This window comes from Miniopterus schreibersii (genome assembly GCF_964146895.1).
Source record: "Miniopterus schreibersii genome assembly, chromosome: 16".
In the NCBI taxonomy this organism is placed as follows: Eukaryota; Metazoa; Chordata; class Mammalia; order Chiroptera; family Miniopteridae; genus Miniopterus; species Miniopterus schreibersii.
Genome location: NC_138116.1, coordinates 44,599,855 through 44,616,078, shown reverse-complemented (window position 1 = coordinate 44,616,078; position 16,224 = coordinate 44,599,855). Strand labels below are relative to the sequence as shown.

The window sequence follows — 16,224 nt, the reverse complement described above, 5'->3', positions numbered from 1 at the left end:
GCAGTAAACCCACGAGTTAGGTACTACTGATACCCCCATTTGTTGATGAGGAAACTGAGACACAGAGAGATTAAGTAACTCACCCAGGGTCATATGACAAGTGAGTGGAGGACCGAGGATTCCAGCCTAGGCTGTTAGCTCCAGGCTTTATGCCCCTAATCCCACTACACTCCCCTTCCACTACACTGGCCTCCAGCCTGGGGGTCTACCTGCTTCCCCTGGCATCTACCCCCTCACTTGGCTGACCTAACACTCTACTTGGATGTCACTTCCTTCAAGAGCTCTTTGCTGCAATGGCCCCAAGACTAGCTAGTTGCCACTGCTCCAGTCTCCCTTGTTAGCTCTGCAAGCTCCTTTCTCAGAGCACTGTCCCATTGTGTTAGGATTATATTCACATTCCTGCAATTCCTCACAGGGACTTCACTCATTTGTTCACATAGTTAACAAATATCTATCAGAGCCAACTGTGCACACACTACACTAGGTGCTGGGGATGAAACGGTGGTAAAACTGAGTTTCTGGCCCTGGCCAGTGTGGCTCAGTGGTTAGAGTGTCGGCCTGCACACTGAAGGGTCAAGAGTTTGATTCCTGGTCTAGGGCACGTACTTGGGTTGCAGTTTCCATCCCCAGCCCTGGTTGGGGCGTGTGCAGGAGGCAACCAGTTGATATGTCTCTCTCACATCGTTGTTTCTCTTCCCCTCTTCCCTCACTCCCTTCCACTTTCTCTAAAAATCAATGGAAAAAATAACCTCAGGTGAGGATTAACAAAATAAACAAAACCAAACAGTTTCTGCCCACATGGAGTGCACGGTTTGGGAGGCAGTGGGGATGAGACAGATACTCTAACAAACGTCCCACAGGTATGGAAGTGTGAACTGTGAGGAGAGTGAGTACAATGTAGGGCACTGTGAAATCACGTAACTGAGGGAGGGGTGTCAGGGAAACAAGATGCAGTGAATGAAAGAATCAGTCAGTGAAAGGGAGAGGCATGGGGAGGGCACAGAGGAACACTCGGACTGGAGCCCTGAAGCAGGAGGAAGGGGGCAGGGAACCGACCGTTAGCCAGACTTGTGGGGAGAGATCTTGGCAGTCACCTCACAGCAGATGCAAGGACAGGACATCCTGGGAAACACAGGGGGCTGTCTCTGAAACTGCAGGAACAGGAGTGTGGGTCACTTCAGAGGAAAGCACTGTGAGGACTGTAAGGAGCAGCTGACACGGCTGCCAGACCTTGGGAGGAAGTCTCAGTCCCTCTGGAATGAGTAGGCCCCATTCCAACATCTGTGTGTATGTCCCTCACATTTGTGAAATGCAAACAGGGTACAGGGCTATGGAAAGGTCAAGGGGCTGAAAGGCCACTGGGGCTGAAAGGTGAGGCCAAGAGGAAAGGACCCCAAATGGAGTGGCAGCGGGGCCAGGTTATCCCACAGAGTCTGTGAAGGATTTTCCCCAGAGAGAAAGCTTGTTAGCAAGGGAGTAGCTCTGTGAGTTTTGCATTTCTAGGAGCCCCTCTGCCGCAGCATAGAGAATAGACAAAGGTAGATGGTCGGCTCACGGGGACAGCCCAACTCCAGAGGATGACACAGGAAGAGGCTCTTACAACCTGACCCACCTTCTCAGACTCTGTTCCAGACAACCCATCCCCACTTCTTCCCTGCACACCCAGGCCACCTGTACGCCCACCATTCTGCTCTTGCCATGCACCCTTAGCTACATGGAATGCTTCTCCTCTTCCTGACATCCCTCACCTTGGCATCTGGGCCTTCACTTGTGGGGTCAACAAATGTGGCTAAGCAGCTAGATAAACAAGTAAATGGGTGGCATCTGAGACAGACGTGAAGAAGAAAGGAGCCCACGTGGGTCTGCAGGAAGATGACCAGTGTGAGCCCAGTGACTATGGCCTTAGACACGTGGAGCCCCCAACAACTCTGATTCCCATCTGTATGCCAGACACCGAGCTGCTCACCCACATTTAGACTGCAGAAATAGGTTATCTTCACCGAAGACTCCCCAATGCAATCTCCAACCCAGGTCACTGCCCTCAGCTCCAGACCCCTCTGTACCATCCTGTCAGCATCGCCCACTGGGGGCTTCACCAGCTGCTGCACCCCAGTCCGCTCCATCCCTGATATCCTTGACTCTCCTCTTCTCTCACTCCCGTCAGCAAATGTCATTAGTGCCCCCTGGTAATATACTCAGTATGGGATCACTTCTCACGTCGTCCTCTGATCCTAGTCAAAGCTGCCATCATCTCAGCAGGATGACTGTAAGAGCCTCCTGACTGGTGTTTGGTTTTCCCATTTCTGCCCTTGGTCTCTTCCCAGCCAGGCCATTCTGAACATGGTAGTCAGAGTGATTTCTTTAAAATGGAAGTCAGACCATGCCCTTTCTCTGCTCAAATCCTCCAAGGGATGCCCCTGCTGTGTGAAGTCAAGCCCAAAGCCCTGTGGTGCCTGTTACCTGGATCGTGGACATTTCTGACCTCACCTCCTGACATCTTCTTCCTCGCTCACTCTGTTCCATTGGTTTTTAGAGAAAGTGGAAGGGAGGAAGAGAAAATGTGAGAGAAACATTGATGTGAGAGAGTCACATCAATTGGTTGCCTCCCAGACGTGCCCAACTGGGGCCAGGGATTGAACCTGCAACCTAGGTACTGCAACTCAGGTACAGAGAAGCGAATCTGAGACCCCTCGGTGCCCAGGCTGATGCTCTAACCACTGAATCACACCGGTCAGGGCCTCCTCACTATTCTTAAAACACATCAGACACCCCCTGTCCCAGGACTTCTGTGGCCGCTGTCCCCTCTGTTGGAAAGTCCTTCCCTGGTATAATCCTCATACTTCACTTCCTGGTTTCCTTCAAGTCTTAGTTCAATGCAACGTCTGTGAGGCTTTCCCTGATTATTCCATTTTAAATGGCTAATTACCAGCCTCCTCCTTCCCCAGCTTCACTTCTCTCAATAGTCTTACCACCAGCTGCCCATGCCATGAGTTCTAGTTATCTCTAGCTATCTAGTCTGTCTGCCCTGTTCACTGCTGTGTCCTCAGGAGTTACACGAGGGCCCAGCACAAGGTCATCATTTAGTACATATTTGTTGAATGAAAGCAGGCCCAAACTTAAGAGGCTGGTCCCCAATTTATACATGACAAGGCTATAAGGGACAGCATCACAACACAAGCTCAGGGCTGCCTGAGTCCAGGCTGTTCTCCTATCACTATGGAGATGATTTAAGACGACATAGCGATGATAAATTCCTTTTTTTTGGTGTGGAGAGAGAGCCAAATACACACTACTTTGGAAGAAGTGTAACTAAAATGTAGCTGTGATATAGAAAAGAGGCTGTATCGTGCATAAAACAAGAATGGACTCAGTAGCACTGGGATGCGAGAGGGGCGGCCTGTGGATTAAGTCTGTCCACTGCAGAAAAACCAGGCTGCTCTGTGGGCATGCTCTCTGACTTCTACGGCCCCAGCCCAGCAAAGCAGGGCTGAGACAGCCTCACATCTGTGAAGGGAAGGCAGAGGTCAGAAAGGAGAGGTGGGCAGAGGTGATGATCTGGCTATGGAGACCAATGAAGCACTCGGGACCAAGTAACCAAGCAACTTCATTTTCACTTGTGATTAAAAGCAGGTTATTAAAAGAGGCTGCCAGTGCTCTGACTCAGCACTGCCATCTCGGAAGGTGGGGGCGGAGTGGATAGGAAGAGGAAAGGTAATTGAGAGTGTCCGAGTGTTGCCTAGCCAGGGTGGCTCAGCTGGTTGGAGCACCGTCCCATGCACTAGAAGGTTGTGGGTTTGATTCCTGGTCAGGGCACATACCTAGGGTGTGGGTTTGATCCCTGGTTGGGGCACATAGGGAGGCAACCGATCGATGGATTGATGTATCTCTCACATTGATGCTTTTCTCTCTCCCCCACCCTTCTCTAAAATCAATTAAAAAAGAAAAAGTGTCAGCGTATTAAATGCCAAAGCAAACAGACTAAAAACAAATCAAAAAGTAAAACACCTAACACTCTTAAGCCTTCACAGGCTTTGAGTGACACTCAGGAGCTGATAAGCCTCATAGGAGGGGGTAGAGGGAACACACATACCCTTCCTCTGTCTCATTGATGATGTCACAGATCTCCATGTTCAGTGTCCAGTCCTCGCTTTGCAGAGAGCCATCTGTTGCCTTTTCTGTAAAGTCAGAGAGAAAACTGGTTTACATTTCTCCTGAACAAGGGGGCCCTGGCAGAAAATAAGAAGGGACCAGAGCCACCACATTCTCCCAAACAGATGGTCTGAGCCAACAGAGCAGTTCTGGGGTTCAGCTTTCACAAGAGAACACCCAGTGAGAGAGACCTGGCCTAGAGGCCAGTGTTATAACACTGTTCTTCATTCACCAAACTCCAGAGTGAAAAGCTCTTGATAGGCCTAAGCTATTAAAAATCATCCAAAGCTCTCTGCTCCTCCTGTTCAACAGACAGCTGCATCTTCCTGTGCAGTGCCAGGTAAAAGCAGCCACAACCCTGAGACACAGTGGTGAAGGTCGGAGTGAACAGATTTGGCCATATTGGGCTCCTGGTCACCAGTGCGGCTTTTAACTCTGGCAAAGTAGATATTGTCTCCATCAATAACCCCTTCATTGATCTCAACTACATAGTCTACATGTTCCAGCATGATTCTACTCATGGCAAGTTCAAAGGCACAGTCAAGGTTGAGAAAAGGAAGCTTGTCATCAATGGAAAGCCCGTCTCCATCTTCCAGAAGTGAGATCCCGCCATCAATTGGGGTGATGCTAGTGCTGTGTATGTTGTGTAGTCTACCAGTGTCTTCACTATCATGGAGAAAGCCAGGGCTCACTTGAACTGGGGAGCCAAGAGGGTCATCATCTCTGCCCCTTCTGTGGATGCCCCATGTTTGTGATGGGTGTGAACCATGACAAGTATGACAACTCCCTCAAGATTATCAGCAATACCTCCTGCACCACCAACTGCTTGGCTCCCCTAGCCAAGGTCATCCATGACAACTTTAGCATCAAGGAGGGATTCATGACCACAGTCCATGCCATCACTGCCACCCAGAAGACCGTGGATGGCCCCTCTGCGAAGCTGTGGCATGATGGCTGAGGGGCCATCCAGAACATCATCCCTGCTTCTGCTGGCGCTGCCAAGGCTGTGGGCAAGGTCATCCCTGAGCTGAATGGGAAGCTCACTGACATGGCCTTCCGCATCCCCACACCCAATGTGTTAGTTGTGGATCTGACAAAGCTGCCAAATATGATGACATCAAGAAGGCAGTGAAACAGGTGTCAAGAGGGCCCCTTCAAGGGCATCCTGGGCTATACTAAAGACCAGGCTATCTCCTGCGACTTTAACAGTGACACCCACTCTTCAAACTTCAATGCTAGGGCTGGTGTTGCTCAATGATCACTTTGTCAAGCTCATTTCCTGGTATGACAATGAATTTGACTACAACAAGAGGGACCTGGGCCTTATGGTCCACATGGCCTCCATGGAGCCCCCTGGATCACCAGCCATGGGGAGCGAAAGAGAAGCCCTCAGCTTCTGGGGATTCCTTGCCCTAAATCAATCCTCCAACACACTGAGAATCTCCTGACCTCCACAGTTTCCATCCAAGACCCCCTGAGGAGGGGAGGGGTTTAGGGAGCCCTACCTTGCTATGCACCATCAATAAAGTTCACTGCACCCAGCCAAATGAAAAAACCCCAAACAGGGAGATGCTAAGTTTATTAGCCCACAGATTCTGGAGCCAAACTACATGGGTTTGGATACAGGCTCCACCACTTACTAGTTGTGTGACTTGGGCAAATTACTTAACTTCTATGTACCCAATTTCCTCATTTGTACATTAGTGAAAACAACAATACTTACCCCATAGAGTTGTTAGGACAATTCAGTGGGTTAATAATGAAAAGCCCTTGGAATAGAGCCTAACACAGAGTCCGTACTATTAGGTAGTTGCTATTATAACTAATAAAAATCAACTTCAGTAGTTAAAAACTACATCTCAAATAAGGGGGAGAGAGTGGGGCCATTATTTTTTAAGGCACAGGTAGGTATGCTGTCAGGTGCTTCATGTGCAGTATTTTATTTATCCACAAAATGACTTCCTGACCACTCAGTGGGAAAGAATAGTCTTTTCAACAAGTGGTGCTGGGAAAACTATATACCCACATACAAAAGAATGAAATTAGACCCTTATCTTACACCATAGACAAAAATTAACTCCAAATGGATAAAAGATGTAAACCTACAAGCTAAAACTCTTAGCAGAAAACATAAAGGAAAGCTTTGTGACATGGTATTTAACAATGACTTCATGAATGTGACACCAAAAGCACTGGCAACAAAAGAAAAGTAAGTTGGACGACACAAAAATAAAAAACTCTGCATCGAAGGACACACTCCATAGAGTAAAAAGGCAACCCATGGAATGGGAGAAAATAATTGCCAATCACGTATCTGATATGTAGTTAATATCCAGGACATGTAAAGAACTCTTACAAATCAATAATAAAATAAAAAACAAGTTGAAAAATGGGAAAAGAACCAGAACAGACACTTCTCCAAAGAAGATATTTAAATGGCCAACAAGTAGACGAAAAAAAAAGAAAAAGCTCAATATCATCAGGGATCAGGGACATGCAGATCAAAACCACAATGAGATACTACCTCACACCCATTAGGATGGTTGCTATAAAAAACAATGAGCCCAGCCAGTATGGCTCAGTGGTTGAGTGTCAACCTATGAACCAGGGGTCACAGTTCGATTTCCAATCAGGGCACATACCCAGGTTGCGGGGTTCCCAGTAGGGGGCGTGCAAGAGGCAGTTGATCAATGACTCTCTCTCATCATTGATGCTTCTCTCTCTCCCTCTCCTTCCTCTCTCTGAAATCAATAAATACATATTTAAAAAAACCACCCAGAATATAACAAGTGCCAGTGAGGATGTAGAGACATTAGAACCTTTGTGCACTGTTGGTGGAAATATAAAATGCAGTAGCTGCTATGGAAAGTAGTATGGCAGTTCCTCAAAAATTTTAAAAAGAATTACCATATGATCCAGCAACTCCAATTCTGGGTATATACCCAAGAGAACTGAAGACAAGGTCTCAAAGAGATATCTGTACATCCAGATTCATACATAGCAGCATCACTCACAGTAGCCAAAAGGTGGAAGTAACCCAAGCATCCATCAATGAACAAAACAATAAAAAAATGTGGTACACCCATACAATGGAATGTGACTCAGCCTTAACAAGGAAGGAAATTCTAACACATGCTACAGCAAGAATGAACCCTGAGGACATAATGCTGAGTGAGAGTAATCAGACAGAAAGAGACAAACACTGTATGGTTCAACTTATGTGAGGTACCTAGAATAGTCAAAATTCATGAGACAGAAAGTAGAATGGTGGTTGCCATGGGATAGGGAGAAGGCAATGGGGAGTTGTTAAATAGGTACAGTTTCAGTTTTGCAAGATGAAAAAGTCCTGGAGATTGAAACACTGAAAAAGGGTTAAGATGGCAAATTTTATGACCAAAAAAAATTAATTAAAAAAAAAAAGACCTTCTAGGGTAGGCACTATTCCCTCCACGTTCACTTTATTTATTTATTTATTTATTTATTTGGGGGGGGCATCCATCTGGTGTTCCACTCGTTTTGCATCATTGGTTGTTTCTTACATGTGCCCTGACCGGGGACTGAACCTGCAGCCTGGGTGTACAGAAACGATGTTCTAACCAACTGAACTACTGGGCCAGGGTTGTCCCTCCCATATTTGAAAAGAAGGAAATGAGGTTCAGAAAGGTGGGGTACTTGGCCAGTGTCACATAACTGAATTGAAAACTCAGAATCCCAGTAATTGAATAGAAGGTGCTGATCCTGAGGGTAAGTTGTGGTACCAGTATTCCATCTCTGGTCTGTCTTTTTCTGGAGCCTAGGCATTTGCCTGATGCTGCCCCACCTGCTAGCAAAGGCAGGGTTCAGATACGAAGTTGATATTGTAAATGAATTCTAAGCCTGCCCCATCCTAACTGTACAATTCACGAGAGGGTTACCATCACCACCATTTTAACAAAAGCTTCATATGACCCACACTGATACTCAATAAAACAGATGCCCGCTGCACATGCTGGAAGTGTCCTTGTTTTACTAGATGCACCTATGGAGAAGTGACACTTGTTTTTCACATAACTTATCAGAATTCACACATCCAAACAAAGGTTGTACTTACAAGCAGCAACAGCACACTCCAAAAATATTGCTATTGCTCAAAACATCTGTGCAATAGCCTTCATTCTCCATTAAAAGGCCTCATTGTTTTAATTTTTGTTGTTGTTAATCCTTACTTGAGGATATTTTTTCCATTGATTTTTAGACAGAGTGAAACGGAGGAAGGGAGAGGGAGAGAGAGTGTGAGAGAAACATATCAATTGGTTGCCTCCTACACGCGTCCTGACCAGGGCCAGGGATCGAACCTGCAAACCCAGGTATGTGCCCTTGACCGGGATTTGAACCTATGACCCCTTGTGTGGGGTTGTACCCTCTAACCCAGAGGTGGGGAACCTTTTTTCCGCCAAGGTCCATTTGGGTATTTATAACATCATTAGAGAGCCATACAAAATTATCAATTTAAAAATTAGCTATGGAAAAAGCTCCCAGATTTATTGAATTTCAAGTCCACCTGCAGTTGCTTTGGCAGGGCCAGGCCAAATGATTTCGGCCCGAGTGCCGGCTGCTCCTCACCCCTGCTCTAACCACTGAAACACTGGCCAGGGCTCATTGTTTTAATTTTTACCAAGAAAGATAATCCCCAACTTTTTCACCTTCTTTATTCATTGTTGTTGGCTCCCAAAGACTCTTTACCCCCTGAAGAAGCAAACCCACCCCCAATAGTGAGATCTGCCTCAGAGAAATGCCATGCAAACAGAGGGCAGGGCAGGGTGCCCGGAAGGCCCCGAGACTTGCAGAACCCTTAATCAGAGTCCACAGATGGTGCCAGTCTGGCAGGAACAGAGGCAGTATTTGATGTCTGCCTACAAGAGGAGGAAAGTGTGTGTGCAGAGAGGGAGAGAAAGGATGAAAACCCACAGTAGAGACTATTCAGAGCCAGACAGGCCCCGGAGATGCTGCTCACCTCTCACCTACTGCGTGCATGTGGGAAAGGCCACATCCCACAGCCCGTAAGTGGCAACCCTGACCTCTAGAGGAAATCAGAGCCAAAGACGTGGGGGCAGCCAGGGCGGGAAGGGCAAGGGGAGGCATAGACACTGAGGAAGAATGGTCCAGAGCACCAGTCTAGTCTAGAGAAAGACAGACTGAGGGCAGAGGCTAAAGGAAGCAGAAGGGTTGGCAGGAGGCAGCCTCTAGCACTGGGCAGCAGCATGCTGCCTAGTAAGTGCTTTGCCCAGAGGCAGGAGAGGCCCCGGCAATCTGGAGGCTACAGCAGGGTTCCTGAGCAGGCAGGTGTGTAGATGAAGTGATCTGTGCCTCCAGCCCCCTACTCTTCTTGCCACACTGGCTCTGAGCAGCCCTGTCCTTCAAGGTGTCCACTCCCAGGAGATGTGACCTGTTCCCACAGCCACATGCGGCAGAGGAGTGCCTGCAGTCCCACACCCAACAGCCTCCTCAGAAGAAGGCCAATCCGAATGAAGCAGCTCTGCCTGCGGGCCTGGGCTTGCTGCCCTTAGCCAGCAAGGGGAGAGGCCCGCTGGCTAACGGGCCTCCTGCACTCATCTGTCCCTGTCGCAGCAAGGGCTACAGCACAGGTTCTCACAGAAAAGGCACCGAAGGTACACTTTGATAGGGCCACAGGGACATTGTCTTGGGAGGTTAATAGAGGAAATATTAAATCAACGAAATCTCATTTCCAAGTTCAGTTTGGCAGCAGAATCCACTAACCTTATATTCACCCTCTCTCTTCCTCTAAGAATAGCGGGAAGTGGTTCACCGGCACGGTAACTTATCCCAGGGCCAGTGCATTCTATTCAATTACTAGGATTTCCAGTATTCAAGCTAAAAGATTTATACTTGTTTTCATTATGAAGAACCAACCCCCAAATAATGCTTCTTTCTTTTCATTTTGCTTCAAATGCCACACAAACATAACTAAAACAGATGAGGGAAGCAAGGAGCGCAAATCAGTTATTTTACTCGCCTCATAAAGACAGTCCCAGCAATGGGGGCAGAGTTGTATCTGATGCCCCTGGAACTACGGCCACTCAGCGTGGGCTCCCTCAGTCTGTCCGGCCCTAGGTCAGAGGAAGCAAAGTTCAATCTCATTTTTCTGGCCAGGTGAACCATTAAAACCTGAAATAAATCCTGCTGCCACCGCAGAAACACACACTCCAGGATGCAATGAGGCAAGTTATTCCTACCAGCCACCCCTCAGATTGGGTCAAGATCAAAACACCAGTGACCCTGGCTGCAAAGGGCTGACCTCTCAGAGGTCTTCGTGATAAGCTGATGGCCAGGGGCAGGACAAGGCTGAACAGGCTGAGCAGGGTAGGGCTGGGAAAGGCAGAACTGGGCAGCGCTAGGTAGGGCTGGATAGGGCAAGGCAGGGCTGGGCAGGATTGGGCAGAACTGGGCAGGGCTAGGCAGGGTTGGGCAGAACTGGGCAGGGCTAGGCAGGGTTGCACATGGGAGGGTAGGGCAAAGCTGGGCAGGGCTGAGCAGGACAGGGTTTGGTATGATAGGGTAGGGCAGGTCTGGGCAAGACTGGACTAGGCAGGGCAGAGTACGGCAGGGCTGAGCAGGACTGGGCAGGGCTAGACAGAGCTCTGTAGGACAGGACAAGACAGGATTAGGCAGGGCTAAGCAGGGCTAAGCAGGACTGGGCAGGACTGGACAGGGCAGGGTAAAGCAGAGCAGGGCTGAGCAGAGCACTGCTGAGTAGGGTTGGGCAGGGCTGGGCAGGGCTGGGCAGGGCAGAGCAAGGCTGGGCAGGGAGACACACAACTCCCATTAAACATTCAGTGCAAAAGAATATGTCATCCTCATGCTACCTGACTGGCAGATGCCGACCTGACTCACTAGCATACAATAATCCAGAGGTTTGTCTCACAGTTTTGGTGCCCGGTATCAGATGAGCCTCCTGCCCATGCACACGCGGCACAAAGCACAAACATCAGCCATGACATTTTCTCTACTCAGAAAGGCTGCCTCCCATCTGGAATAGGCTGAGGGCCGGGATGCCCTGAAGCCCTGGCCATGACGGCAATGATAGTGCCTTCTCGACCATGGTTTTCTGCCTCTCATCCCCACCCATCCCATGCAGTCTGAAATCCAAGGCAGTGATGGGAGGAGCCTCACAATACAGTGGCTGGGTTTCTTGGCTGCTGCTTTCTATACTTTGATGTTAAATATAGTGACTTCAGAAGCAGCGAGCACCAGAAGGCAAAAGAGGGCTTGTTTTAGCATTTTGCATTTAGCAACATCCTTTTGCTGAAAATGGAGAAAAATCAGCCAAATTATGTACCTGTCCAGCCATCAGGGATGAGGGTAGGAGCCCAGAGGTGCCGGCACAAAGGAATGGCATTCAGCGTTGCTTTGTGCTGCGTGTGGATGGGCAGGAAGCTCATCTGATATCATGCACCAATACTGTGAGACAAACCTCTGGATTACTGTATGCTAGTGAGGCAGGTTGGCATCTACCAGTCAGGTAGAAAGAAAAATCGACCCCGACATTCTACAAAAACCCATTACTGCCTATTGCTTCATATTCCCAACATGCTTCATGAATGTTAACTGCAGCTGCTGTCCTTCCACTGGGGAGACGAGAGAATGAATTCCAAATACGCACCCCTGCTTTATAGGATGTCCTTTCCTATGACAGCTGTCCCTACTCCTCCCTCACCTCTTAAAAGGTCCAGAAGGAGGCATACAAATTACCATTTAACTAGCCTGCAGACAACTGTGAGGGAGTTTTCTCTGTAACTTGAAGGCAAAATAAAACCCTGAGGTCTCCATGCCGTTTGCTCAAGATTGGCAGGACCTGAGACGCACTGTGTACTGTCCTTGGTGCTGAGGAGCGGGAGACGGTTAGGACCCTGCCTTGAGAGGTCAGGATAATGGGGGAGGCAGCTAGGGAGGCAGTCCTGATACAGTGCAGCCTGGAACGGAGAACACACAGCACTCTGAGTGGCTTGGATACCTGGGCCCTGGTGCCAAGGAGCTGGGAGGAAACTGACAGCAACTCCACCACACACACTGTGACATGCCTCTTTAAGCAGAGCACACAGGACACAAGAAGCCAGAATAAACCAGCCAGAGACTATGAAGTTCGAGAGGAATCTACTGAGCCTCTGTCCCTCACTCCCAGCTAGACAGAGCACCAGGGAAGGCATGATACAGACCAGTGTTTCCCAAACTTGGCTGTAGTCTAGGATCACCAGGAGCCTTTAAAAAATATTCTCCAAGGAGGTGGGGTGGGGCAAGATTAATCTAAGAACTTACATGCATATATGCATGACCCATGGACACAGAGGAGGGGGGACTGGTGCAGAGTGGAGGGATCAATGGCGGAGGAAAGGGGACACCTGTAATACTTTCAACAATAAAGATAAATTTAAAAGAAAGTGGGGGGGGAAATTCTCGCCTGCCTGGCAGGGTGGCTCAATTGTTTGGAGTGTCGCCCCATACACCAAAAAGGTTGTGGGTTCGATTCCCGGTCGGGGCATATAACGGGGCTGCGGGTTCGATCCCCAGCCGAGTGTGCTCGAGGGGCAGCTGGTCAATGTTTCTCTCACACTGACTCTCTCAAGTCAATAAACGCACCCTCGGACGAGGATTTTAAAGTGAATTCTTGCCTGTGTCCACCCCGAGGCCTTGGCACCGACATGCTCTGCAGGCTCCCCAGGCCGTTCAGTGTGCAGCGGGGCCGAGACTCACGCAGGGAGGGACCGCCACAGTCACCCGGCTGACACAAATGGACTACGTGCTACCAAGAGCTGAACTTGGGATGCAGCAGCAGGCAAGAGACCTGGCTCCACCCTCACGGAGCTCACAGGCCAGAGGGGGCTAGGGGTCCAGTGACCTTGGTTCCAGTCCTGGCTTTGCCACTGACGACCCCTAAGCTCCTGGGCCTTAGGTTTCCTGTCAAATGAGGTAACAGCCCGAACAATCTCCAGCCCTCGCCCATCCTGTCCAGCTCCCCCACTACACTCTGACGGGACATTGGCCTATGTACACTTTTTCTTCTTTCTGGTGACTTTGGTGGTAACAAAAAATTTTCCATTTTAAGGAAGGGTCCAGCTTCATTCTTTCGCATGTGAATGTCCAGCTTTCCCAGCACCATTTTGTTGAAAAGGCTGTCCTTTCCCCTTGCCTGGTCTTGGCATCCTTGTGGAAAATCAACTGATTGCACATGGGAGGGTCTGTTTCCAGGACACAGGTCCCATGCATGTGTCCTTATGCCAGTGCCACACTGTCCTGGTTACCGAAAGCAGTGACACTGGGAAGCACGAGCCCTCCAAATTTGCCCTCCTTTTTCAAGGTTGTTTGGCTATTTGGAGTCTCTTGAGTTTCCGTATAAATTTCAGGATGGCTTTTTTTATTTCTGCAAAAAATGTTGGGATTTTTATTGGGACTGCACTGAGTCTACAGATCACTTTGTGTAGTAGTGTCATCTTAAAAATATTAAGTCTTCTAATCCATGAGCATGGACTGTCTTTCCATTTACTTATGTCTTCTTCACTTTCTTTCAGCAATGTTTTATAGTTTTCCCATGTACAAGGCTTTGCCTCCTTGATTAATTCCTAGGGATTTTATTCTTTTAGATGCTACTGTAAATGAAATTGTTTTCTTAACTTCCTTTTTGGATTGTTCACTGTTAGTGTATAAAAACAGCTGTTTTTTAGTGAGTTTATATTCTTTCCTTTGCTGGATTTATTAGTTCTAACTGGTTTTCTTCGTGTAATGTTTAGGGTTTTCTACATATATGGTCATGTCACCTACAAACAGAGGCAATTTTACCTCTTCCTTTCCCATTTGGATGCCTTCTACTTATTTTTCCTCCCTACCTGCTCTGGCTAGAACTTCCAATACTGTGTCAAACAGAAGTGATAAGAGTGGGCATCCCTGGGCTTATATGCATACTTTTACAAACTCAATCACACACCGCAAAAACAAACAAAGCTGAAGAAAGGTCCAATCTGAGTCCTTGTTCCACAGAAAGCAGGACACCTGCTGGAGGGGAAAGAGGGAACTGCATCGGTGTCTGGAAGATTCTGTACGCGGAGGGGCCTCGTGTCTGTTTCCAGTCCTGAGGAAATCAACTCAGACTTCTCTGGTTGGAAAGCCCTCCCTCCAGCCAGCTGCCCAAGCTTTGTTTCAGTCCCATCTCTTCTCCAGAGCCCCCTTCAATGCCTCCCCAAGGGATGCCTTATGGGAAGCTCCATACCTGGAAGCATAGCCCACGCAGGGCCTGAGCTTTCAAGACCCTGCTAATGCTGTTCGGACAGGTACTTCAGTCTTGTTGGCTTAATAAGCCACGAGTATATTCCATACCTAAAGCTGGAGCTGCAGGAAGGCAGGACATCTTCATTTCCTCACGTGGGCCTGACCTTCTGGTGACAAGAGTCTTTTATAAGTGAAATGATAAGTCTCAGTCCTTCTGAGGCCCTGGATGACAGTCACCGGGCAGTCTGGTGAGACAGAAACAGGCTCCTGGCTGCCACTCATTCTCCCTTTGGGCCAGAAGCAGGAAAAATGTGCACCACAATGCAGCATATGAGCAGGAGGTCTAAGCTCAGACTCTGTTAAGTCCTAGTTCTGCCGCTTATTGTGTGACCCCAGAGCAATAACTTGACCTCCCTAAGCCTTTCTGTCATCTACAAAATGTGCTAATAAGAGCACTTTTCTCACATAGTTGTGAGGAGTAAACTAAATAAGACATATAAAGCATCTGACAAAAACTCTAATAGAGTAACCTTCTCCCATGGCGGTCATCACTGTTAATTTATATAGATATATAGATATATAGATATATCTTTTTTGATTTCAGAGAGAGGAAGAGAGAGGGAGGGAGAGATAGAAACATTAATGATGAGAAAGTCACTGACTGGCTGCCTCCTGCGTGCCCCCTATTGGGGATCGAGCCCACAACCTGGACATGTGCCCTGACCAGAAATCAAACTGTGACCTCCTGGATCATAGGTCAAAGCTCAACTGCTGAGCCACACCAGCTGGGCTATCACTGTTACTTTTTTTTTAACTTTTCCTTAAGGAAATATTTATTGCATATTACTAGTGATCATATTTTAGGGCAAAATTAAATTAAATGTATATATTTTCACAAACATAAAATGGAAATCAAGGCATCTAGCAAATTTATATGCTGAAACAAAGTCCTGGTTTCCATAATTCAGCAGTCAATCATGATTCTGGTCCAGGGCCACCAGTCCATGATTTCCAATAGTTGAGGACCTTTTCAGTAATTGGAACGAAATCTTTATATGTGATAATTATTTGCACACAGAACCCTTTCGGGGCTCAGTTCTGTCATCCTTTTGCTCTACTTTACCACGTTGCTCAGGGATTGCATTTGTTGAGACACCGTTTTGTTCTACTCCATCACCTAAATGACTGCTCTTTTTCCGGCCGAAGAAGACCAAGGAGCTCAGCAGGGTCCAGGTGCCCAGTGCATAGAGAGCAGACATGTGCCGGTACCAGGATGAGGCCTGTTACTTTTATTATCACTACAGCTCTTCTCAAAGGGGTTCAAGCAGCACTCCCATCGGGCCTTTGCCTTCAGCATTCCCGTGTCACCACTGCCACCTACAGGTAAACAGCCATCCACAAGCTATGCCCAGCAGATTCAATGCCCTTACATCTTGCAAATGTCTCCAGCCTGATTTCTGGATTTCTGAATCAGGAGAGCTCCATGCCCAGAGGAAGCAAGGAGCTCCCATTCCAGAAGGAAACCCCCAAACAGCTTGGCCCACCTACAAGGTGAAGAAACAGCCAGCGCACAATTTCCTGAAATCCAAAAGTTGAAACTCCAAGAAGTCTCTGAGACCATCTAGTAAAGAAGATTCCCCATGAGTTATTCAAAACAAATGTCACGTTTCCTGGATCTCTGGAAATGGGTATTTAGGGAGAGAGGGGGGCATAGTGTTGCTGCTGGCTCCCCACTGGCAGCTTCTTGACTTGCAAGCTACCACTGAACCACTGATCTCAAGTCTTCAAGGCAATAGCACTCATTTCTTTCACACGAAA

General features: G+C 48.0%; 1 protein-coding gene and 1 pseudogene across 4 annotated transcripts in view; one reads left to right on the top strand and one right to left on the bottom strand.

Annotated features, from left to right (window-relative positions):
• Positions 1 to 16,224, bottom strand: part of TOM1L2 (target of myb1 like 2 membrane trafficking protein) — a 122,300-nt gene that overhangs the window by 56,369 nt on the left and 49,707 nt on the right. For all 3 annotated transcript variants that reach the window (XM_081162923.1, XM_081162924.1, XM_081162925.1), the window contains exon 2: positions 4,091 to 4,175. In XM_081162923.1, the coding sequence (XP_081019049.1) occupies positions 4,091 to 4,175 (85 nt within the window). The remainder of the gene's footprint in view (positions 1 to 4,090; positions 4,176 to 16,224) is intronic.
• LOC308568759 (glyceraldehyde-3-phosphate dehydrogenase pseudogene) lies at positions 4,428 to 5,597 on the top strand (annotated as a pseudogene). Its single transcript has one exon. The product of its transcript is annotated as a glyceraldehyde-3-phosphate dehydrogenase pseudogene (transcript).